General features: G+C 43.4%; 1 protein-coding gene across 2 annotated transcripts; it reads right to left on the bottom strand.

The window, feature by feature from the left end:
• Positions 1-3,603: 3,603 nt before the first annotated feature.
• LOC107544609 (large ribosomal subunit protein uL24) lies at positions 3,604-8,646 on the bottom strand. 2 transcript variants are annotated; one of them, XM_016222541.2, is made up of 5 exons: positions 8,566-8,646; positions 7,597-7,769; positions 6,248-6,388; positions 4,189-4,318; positions 3,604-3,977 (listed from the first exon to the last, which is right to left on the bottom strand). In XM_016222541.2, the coding sequence occupies exons 2-4, from the start codon at positions 7,762-7,764 to the stop codon at positions 4,190-4,192; spliced, it is 438 nt and encodes a 145-aa protein (XP_016078027.1). In that variant the 5' UTR covers positions 7,765-7,769; positions 8,566-8,646; the 3' UTR covers positions 3,604-3,977; position 4,189. The 2 variants fall into 2 exon arrangements, with proteins under 2 accessions (XP_016078027.1, XP_087681977.1); XM_087825851.1 differs by having other exon boundaries at positions 3,604-4,318.
• Positions 8,647-9,157: the final 511 nt, after the last annotated feature.

The raw sequence follows: 9,157 nt of genomic DNA, 5'->3' as shown, positions 1-9,157 counted from the left end.
GAACCATCCTTTTGTCCAGCCTGTAACCATGCAGAATATACTTACTATTAGTCACTTAGTAGCCCCTTCAGTCATCGCATTGACTGTCCTAGTAAGGTAGTGCTTGTGTTCAAGCAACCCTTATTTTATTTAATAATGGTCCAAGAGCCAATGGTTCAAGTAACTTTTATTACAGTTTATTGCTTTAATTGTTCTATTTTATTATGTAATAACTTTTATTACAGTATATTGCTTTAACTGTTCTATTTTATTATTAGTTATCGTTGTTAATCTCTTATTGTGCCTAATTTATAAATTAAACCTTATCATAGGTATGTATGTACAGGAAAAAAACATAGTTTATGTAGGGTTCAGTACTATCTGTGGTTTTAAGAATCCACTGGGGGTCCTGTAACATGACCCCATGAATAAGGGGGGTAGTCTACTGTAAGAACAAACTCTGAACTTGAAATTAGCACCTTGGAGGGCATTTTAGCCTTAGCACAATTAACATAAATAATCAGTTTCTTGTGGCTGAAGAGTCTGTCCTCACTTTAGGAAAATCAAGGAGAAAGCAGTAGGGTTTTTTGTTTTTTTTCTTAATCCTAACCCAAGGATATTTTTCCATTGCTTTTCTCAGAGAGAATGGGAGAGAGAAAACCACTGATATGAGAGAGACACATCAATTGGTTGCCTCCTGCACGTGCCCCCACCAGGGCCGGGATCGAGCCTGCAACTGAGGTGCATGCCCTTGGCTGGAATCAAAGCCGGGACCCTTCAGTCTACAGGCCGACAACTCTAACCACTGAGCCAAACTGGCTAAGGGCCAGTGGGGTATTTTTATTTATTTATTTTATTTACTTATTAAAAAATACATATCTTTATTGATTTCAGAGAGGGAGAGGGAGAGAGAAAGAAACATCAATGATGAGTCATTAACTCAATGGTTTTACAGCAATAATGTCTTAGAATCAGGAATTTCCATATTTTTAAAAAATATGGTTTTATTGATTTTAGAGAGGAAGGTAGAGTGATAGAAAGATGAGAAACGCTGACTGCCTCCTGCACGCCCCCTACTGGGGATGGAGCCCGAAACCTGGGCATGTGCCCTGACCAGGAATCAATTCACTGACTTCCTGGTTCATGGGTTGATGCTCAACCACTGAGCAACATGGGCCGGGCTGGAATGTTCCACATTTAACCAGTGATGCTGAGCAAGGGAATTTGAAGCTTTTTTATTGGCGAACCTTCAGGACCTTGGAAGCACGCTTAGTTTAACTAAGAATCTTGCTTAGAGCTTTTAAGCGTTTCTGTTTCTCTGCTTCCCATGACTCTGCCCTGTCCCTCAGCTCTGCATTTGATGGCTGGGATCCCAGGATCTTGTTTCCCTAAGATTGTTGAAATACCTGTGGTCATCATATGAACTCTCTCCCTGGCATTATCACCATCCCATATCCTGGAGTTGCTCTAACTAAGGAAGCTTGGTTTAGACACCTGAGTAGGAAGTTCTCTCCCTGAGGAAGTCTCCATCATGGTGGAATGTGGACTCCATTTGGTGTATCTTTTTTGGCATGACAACCTCCTGATATATCTCTATGTACATAGGTATAATTTTTCCATTCCTGGAAACATACTCTGCTATCTCTATTCAGAGCCATCAAACCTTTACCCAGAAGTGTCTCCTGGCCTTGGAATGTTCAAGTTCACTTGGAAACTATGCTTTGTTTGATCCCTGGCCCGTTGGGGCGCGTGCAGGTGGCAACCAACTGATGTGTCTCTCTTACATCAATGTTTCCCTCTCTCTCTCCCCCTCCCTCCCTCTCTCCCTTCCACTCTTTCTGAAAATTGATGGAAAAAATATCCTCCGGTCAGGATTAACAAAAAATTTAAAAAAGATGCATACTCTCAGTCTTTGTTATGTCTATACCATGAGATCCTAAAGCACAGCCCAAGAGCCACATCTGGCTAATAGACCTATTTTGTTTGGTCTATCCAGTGCTGTTTTTTTTTTTAAATGATTTACCTATATTGACAGATTGGGAGATTTCATGTAAAAATCTAGATTTCTGACTTTCTTGAAAAATGAGATCTGGCCACACTGGGAACTTTGCTGCCTGGCTGGAGTGGAGAGGCAGCAGCACCCTCAGAGGCCATACTCCTCCATTTCCCAGTCCTCAGGCCACCTACTGACTTATTCACCTTACCTGCCCACCCCTGTAGTTATCTGAATTTTTTTTTTTTAAATATATCTTTATTGATTTCAGAGAGAGGAAAGGAGACGGAGAGAGAGACAGAAACATCAATGATGAGAGAGTCACTGATCAAGCCCACAACTGGGCATGTGCCCTCACCGGGAATCAAACCCTGATTGCCTGGATCCCAGGTCGACGCTCAACCGCTGAGCCACGCCTGGCCGGGCAGTTTATCTGAATTTTTAACACCTATTCTAGAGCAGCATAAAATACGGTCAGCTTCCTGTTGTGACCTGTGCTAGTAGGGTAACCGATAGATAAATGAGCTTGGTTAGAGAAAACTGGAAACATCTATCCAACTCTCCTGTGGTTCATTTGCCGTGGCTCTCCCAAACGTCAATTGTATTTCCATTAATTTTCCAAATCACACCCAGCTCAAATCACCCTCCTTCCTAATGCATTCAGCAACTCCAGGTGATTGCCATTTCTGCCTTCTGGGAACAGCACTACTCACTGGAGCACTTGGCTTTACATTTTTAGTCGACTGGTTCAAGTGCACACAACCTAGAAGGCAAGGGCTAAGCCTTCTACCTCGCTGTATCCCCCCAGAGGGCATACGAGTATAGAGCCGGGACAAAATATATTCGGACATTTGTCATACATTTTGCTTATGGTATAGCAGCAAGGCAGCAGAGGTCTGGTGGAGTCTAGGCTTGGCAATTCAACTTTTGACTACTGTTTACTGTGTGCCTAACGGGCAACATTAATGAGGATTGTTTCCTCAAATACAAAATGGGGAGTCACAATGGGTTATGACGATGCAGCGATAATGCAGCAAAGCACTTAGCACAGTATCCCTGTACCCCCAACACACAAACTCCCACTTCTTCCTGAAGACCTGGTTCGGGTACCTTTGTCCCGATTCCGCGGACTTGGTTTCCATGGTGGCAGACTCCACACATGCTCAGACGGCTGATGGGCACCCCCACTCACTCCTGAGGCCAGCGGGGGGGGGGGGGGGGGGGGGACGGGACGGCGGAGACCAAGGCCCTCATTTTGCAGGAGGAAGGCGGGGAAATGGAAAAGGACGCTCCAGGGGCCAAGATCAGAGCCTCCCCGCCTGGAGGTGCCCGGGGCCTAACCTTTACTCTTGGCCAGGAGCAAGGTCTTCACAGGGGTCCTGCCCAGTCTGTAGGCTGCTCTGTGCTTTGCGAAAGCTGCAGTTTGTGACACAGGGGTCGGTATAGGAGTCAACTGATTACCTACTTCCCTACGTGGTTGCAAAGCCTTCATAATAAATGCCTCCAGCTGGGAGAGAAAATTGCATTAATCGTTTGTTTGCTTAATTTGGAGTAAGGGCAGGGACGCGTGTGTTGTCAACACTGTACAACATTTTACTAAATCCTTTGAGAACTTGAATTTCAGACAACACTTTGTATTTTAGATTGCAATCTTAAGATTTTATTTTGTTAAGTTTTGGTCTGACACTGACCCAGCACCATGCATAAAACAAGATAGTAAAGGGCCTCCTCAGGTGTTCCACAGAAGCTGAAGCTTCTCAAGAGTATCGGAAACAACTTGAAGCAGCGGTCTAGATGCTACTGCAGTTACAGCAGCTCCTCTAGTCTAAGACTTCCTATACAGTGACAATATAAAACTTCCATGCAAAAAATTTTTTTTAATATGCTGTGTTCATATTAGGAGGAAGGCAGTAAGACAGATCCCAGGGGCAGTGTTCCCAATTAGCTTTCCACGTAGGCCTTCTCAATGACCCATGATGCACCTCCAAGAGCTGCCTGCCGCCTGCTGTAAAAACAAAACAAGAAAAACCACTATCCTGATTTCAGAAAACTTAGGAAGCCAGAAAGTAGGGGTGTGGCCTCTGTACAGACAGCAAATATCACCTGAACTTCCCTGAAAACCAACCCACTGGAAACTAAGTAGTATCCCAAATCACCATACATCAAACAAAGACTCTTCATTTTAAGTTTTTAATGAAAATTGTATATAAGATTACTTTATTCCTGCATCTTCTCAATTGTTTCTTCCTTGTATTTGCCCTTTTCCTTTCCTACTTGGCGAGATTTGGCTTTACGTTCAAGGATCTTTTTGCGGTCTTTGTCCAGCTTTAGTCTAGTGATGACTACCTGCAAAAAAATAAAAACACTTCTAAACTTTATCAATACAGGACACGTGGGAAGGCCCACATTCAATCCCATTTACCAAACCAAGGTAAATAAACAGCCACACGTGAAATGATTAGCTCAATGTGCCAGAAATGACTCTTCAGCCCCAAACCCATTCAGTGTTCCGTAATTAACGCTCTACCAACAGGGAAAAGGCATTGTGATGCCAGGTTTTTCCTCATATTCTTCCTGTGCTTTATTAGAAAATCTGTTTCTTTTTCTACTGTAAAATATACCAACTATTCCACTCCTCTCACCCTAGTTTCACAAGCTGACCAAGTCATATATTTTTGTTTCTATACCAACTTTAGAATCACGAGATTGGAAAACCTCCATTTATACTTCTACCTGCAAAAGCTTCAATGAAGTCATAGTACAGATCTTATTTCAACTAATCACTAAAGACTAGGTCTAGACCATGATAAATTTTAGTCTTATATAGCATGGTTACCCAAAGAAAATCTCAGCCATCGTGGAACTTATATTCTAGTATGGGGAGATGGGATGATGGGAGAACAGGGGCTAAATCACACAGGGTAATCAGGCGAGGCACTACTGATAGGGTTACATGTGAAAAAGACACCAGGAAAAAAAAGGGGCAAAGTGAAGTTATCTGAGAAGAAGCAACTCAAAGAGAACAGCAAGTACAAATGTCCAGAGGCAGGAGAACTTTTTTATAGGTGTGCATTTCTCAAACTTGAGTGTGTCTAAGAATCCAGTGGAGGGCTTGTTAAAACAGATCCCTGGGTCCCATCCCCAAATTGTCAGTAGACCCATCCCCTAAACTGTAAGTAGAACTGGGAACAGAATTTGTATTTCTATCAAATTGCAAGGTCATCCTGCTAACCAGTGGTTACACCCTCAACAGCATGGTTGTAGGAACAGCAAGGAGGCCAGTAGACACATGGAGTGGAAGATGACATTTAGTGGTTGGTGAAGGGTGATCAGGTTAAGGTCTTACAGGTCACTCTGATGGTCAACAGACAGATAGGATTCTGTATAACAAGAGAGCAGTCAACAGGTCTTAAAATGACATTTTGGCCTGAGCAATTAGGGGCAAAGAACTGCTATATTGTGATGGTGGCAAACTATGAGGTTTCAAGGATAAAATCGGGCCATGAACATGCCAGGTTTTAGTTAAGAACTGGACCAGGGCCAGGGATCGAACCCAGGACCCTTTAGTCCATGGGCTGACGCTTTAACCACTAAGCCAAATCGGCTAGGGCTGCACCAGTCTTTTGACTTTTCTGCAGTGTAAAAATTAAGATTTGTGGTGCCAGCTTAAAATCTAAAAAATAAACACTTCAGTATTTGAAAACTCACCATGTGCCATTACCTTAATATTAAACATAATTTTAAAAAACTAGAAGAGAGAAATTAAAGACGGCAATATTGAAGAATTCACATTAAAGTCTAGGACAAGTACCTGATATGGGAATCAGATCAGATTTTCTATCTCGGCTTAGATATTACTATTAATGGGAACTAGGCAGAACTTCAGGTTCCTCCCATTAGTAAAGGGCTTAATACCTACTTTGCAGGGTTGTAAAGCTGCCTTACTGCTCACTCAGTTCTGTTTAATACACAAAAGCAAACAGGGTACAAGCTCTATTTCATCTAAAAATTACCCCATTTCCTAGATTTTAAGATCTGTTCGTTGTTAGGTTGTTGACCTATCAGTTAATAGCTTTAGAGGAAAAAGAAAGACACCTTGGTTTCATACAAACTTTAAGTGTTATCAGAATACTCAATTCATAGTATTTGCTTTAAGATTGGCTTCCAGCACATCTAAAATCTATTTCTATGGGACTACTCTAAACGAGCAATCACATTCCCCAGCAAAAGCTTTAATTTCATTCTCCCCTCTCAAGCATTCTCAAAAACACCTACCTTGCTGGGGTGAATGCCCACATGAACAGTTGTACCATTAGCTTTCTCCCGTTGCACTCGTTCAATGTAGATGACATACTTCTTCCTGTAGACCTGGACTACTTTGCCAATTTGCTGCCCTTTATAATGTCCTCGAACAACCTAAGCGCAAATTCAAAAATAACAGAAATATGTAGATAAACAAGATTACTCTTGTCAGGAAACTATGAATCTTACAATCAAGCACTCTATCAGATGTATAGGACCTTTCAATTTTCAAAGATTTAGTTATTAATGGGAATGGGCCAATAATTTGACCTCTGGCTTTGATTAACCTACAAATAAACCACGCCCCATAGAAATCTACAGTGATGGACTGTGCACTCTTATAACTTGATGGTTCACTAACAGTGGTTGGCTGGTTAATAGCCCCTGGCTTTTTGTACCAAGTGGAAAACAAGGAAATTGTTACTCCATCTCAAAGGGAACAGGCACAAGTATTTAATTCAAAGCCCATTAACGTGTCCAACCTAGTGCCAGCAGTAAATACTTAAGGAAACAAACCACCTTTCCCAAAGGTTAACAGTTTTCTACCCAGAAATTCCAGTGATCCCCACCTTGCCGGCAAGCAACCCAAAGTGCTTCTGGACAGACATTTCTTTCCAGTTGCAGACTTTCTTACATTGAGATCTTGAAAGGAGAAGACTGCCTCCCAATCTAATGGCAATTTTAGCAAGCAGAGCAGCAACCAATGGTTGTTCTCAATCCATACCACTACTTGGGAACTGGTTTCATTTACTTAAATGGGTGCTAACCTCAAGGAATATTATTGGCGATACGCAAGCCACTTTAGAGACTGCTTAAATCCTTGATGCAGGTTACTGCTAAGAAACATTTATAAAAATTTCCACTTACATAGATCTGACAAATTATTTTCAGGTAAACTCAAACAATCACATGAAACCATGGTTCTGTTAGAACTTCTGTACTGAGTTTTTAAAAATTATTACATTTATTGGTATGACATGTATCTGGACTTTGATTCAGATAGACTGTTTACTGGTCTTCAAATGCCTCTTCAATGATCAAACATACCGGGAAAAAAAAAAAGATAAACCCAAACTAACGTTCTGGTTCTGAACTACCTTTCTTGTTCTGTTTAATTATAATTCCATATGATGCTTGGGACAACTGATTTTCACAAAGAGTAAAAGTGAAGTAAAAACTGAAAAGCAGCACACTTTTTGTTTTTCAATCCCTGGCTCAACTCCTTTTGTAATCCTGTCCTGGGAGCAACTGTCTCAGAATGCAATCCCTTTTCTATGCTGTGTGCACGGCATTTACCAAGATGACATAAACATAGTACATACCTGAACTTCATCATCCTTCCGGATGGGCATGGATCGAACATTGTACTTCTGTCTCAGCTCTTTGGAAAGAGGAGAAGACATAATCTTCCTGCGAATGTGGGAAGGTGCATTGAAATGCCTTTTACGGTTCTTGCTCCGGTCAGAAGTCACAAAGGGATTGAACTTCATTTTGACTAAATAAAAAGTCAAAAAAAGGGTAAATGATCAAAATCCCATTCACTTTCCAAACAAGTAAGCAACAATTTCATCGTCAAAGTTTAGAATGCTCACAGAAACTGTCGTGTTAACACCATCACAAACTCAATGGCCTATCAACTGAAGCTTGAAATTGTACTTTGCTTTAAATACTTTCAGCATTTGCTTATGTAATAAAATATTTTCCACTAGTAATACAATTATTTCAGTTATTAAATTTTTTGTTTACACTCTCCAAACTCCCTAAGTCCTGCGACAGCTTTCATCTCTAGAGTTAGGGCAAAGCAGACCGACAACACAGTTCTTCAAATACCACGTTTTAGAGAGACCAACCAACGTTAATCTTCTACGAACTTGAGTGTGAACACATTTAGCCCCCTCCAAAATGAACCAGGCCACCCACCCGGAACCTGGAAAATGCGCAGATCTTAGGTCCAAAAAACCTTCCAATGGGCGAGCGCGGTTTGGAAGTTCAGTGGCTTTGCTAAAAGTTATTTCGAGACCATTCTTTAGAAACTACACTGCCCAGACCTGACCCCATAGCCCCTTGCCCTCTCCCCTCCAGCTCCCGTTTCCGAGTCCCAAAATCCTCTTCTTCCTTTCCCCAGCCGGACGGCCCTTGAGCTAGTGGAAAAACAGATCGAGACCATCTTGGTCCCTCTCCCTGGCTGCTACTCGGCCTCTGGAAGAATATCAGACACCCGAAGGTCGGGAGCCACCGGGCCCGTGAACGGATGGCTGCGGATTACACGCGCTTTGCCCGCATAACCTCACCCGCTGCCGATCCTACGATGGCCGCAAAAGGGAAGAGACCCACACTCTGCTTCCGGTTCTGTAAGTTCACGAGAACTCTCGCGAGACCGATGTCTCCAGCGAGAGAGGCGGGGAGTTTGAACGGGAAGAGAAAACTTGGGGGAAAATTGGTGACTAGTGTCACCTCACGGCGAGGAGGGGAAGTGCGAGGGACTGCGAAACTCCCGCCTCCAGGTCCTGGTTCCTTTCTTCGCAGCTCTGGGTTCTGCAGCTGCGTCCTCTGGGAAGGGTCGTTCTAGGCGAGTGGCGGGGGCTGCTCAGGGTGCGACTGCCCGGGTGGCTGCTGAGGAAGCAAGCGGCCCCAGGGGACCCCTGAGCGCCCGGGTGGCGGGCACTCCATTATTCTGGAAAGGGCAGGCCCTATATTGACCAGCAGGTGACGCTGGGACTCTAGCCCGCGGTCACCTCGGTTACCCGACACCACGGGCCCCAGCCAGTGGCTTAGGGGCGTGGAATGCGTTGGATCTTTAACGAGCTCCTGGCGGGCGCGTGCAGCCGCCCGCACAGTACGGCGGGTGCCGAATGCGCCTCCGCGCCGCCCCCTCCAGAGATT

Source organism: Miniopterus natalensis, chromosome 17 (assembly GCF_054644295.1).
Source record: "Miniopterus natalensis isolate mMinNat1 chromosome 17, mMinNat1.hap1, whole genome shotgun sequence".
Lineage (NCBI taxonomy): Eukaryota > Metazoa > Chordata > Mammalia > Chiroptera > Miniopteridae > Miniopterus > Miniopterus natalensis.
The sequence above is the reverse complement of the archived record's forward strand: the minus strand, read 5'-3'. Positions and strand labels throughout refer to the sequence as shown.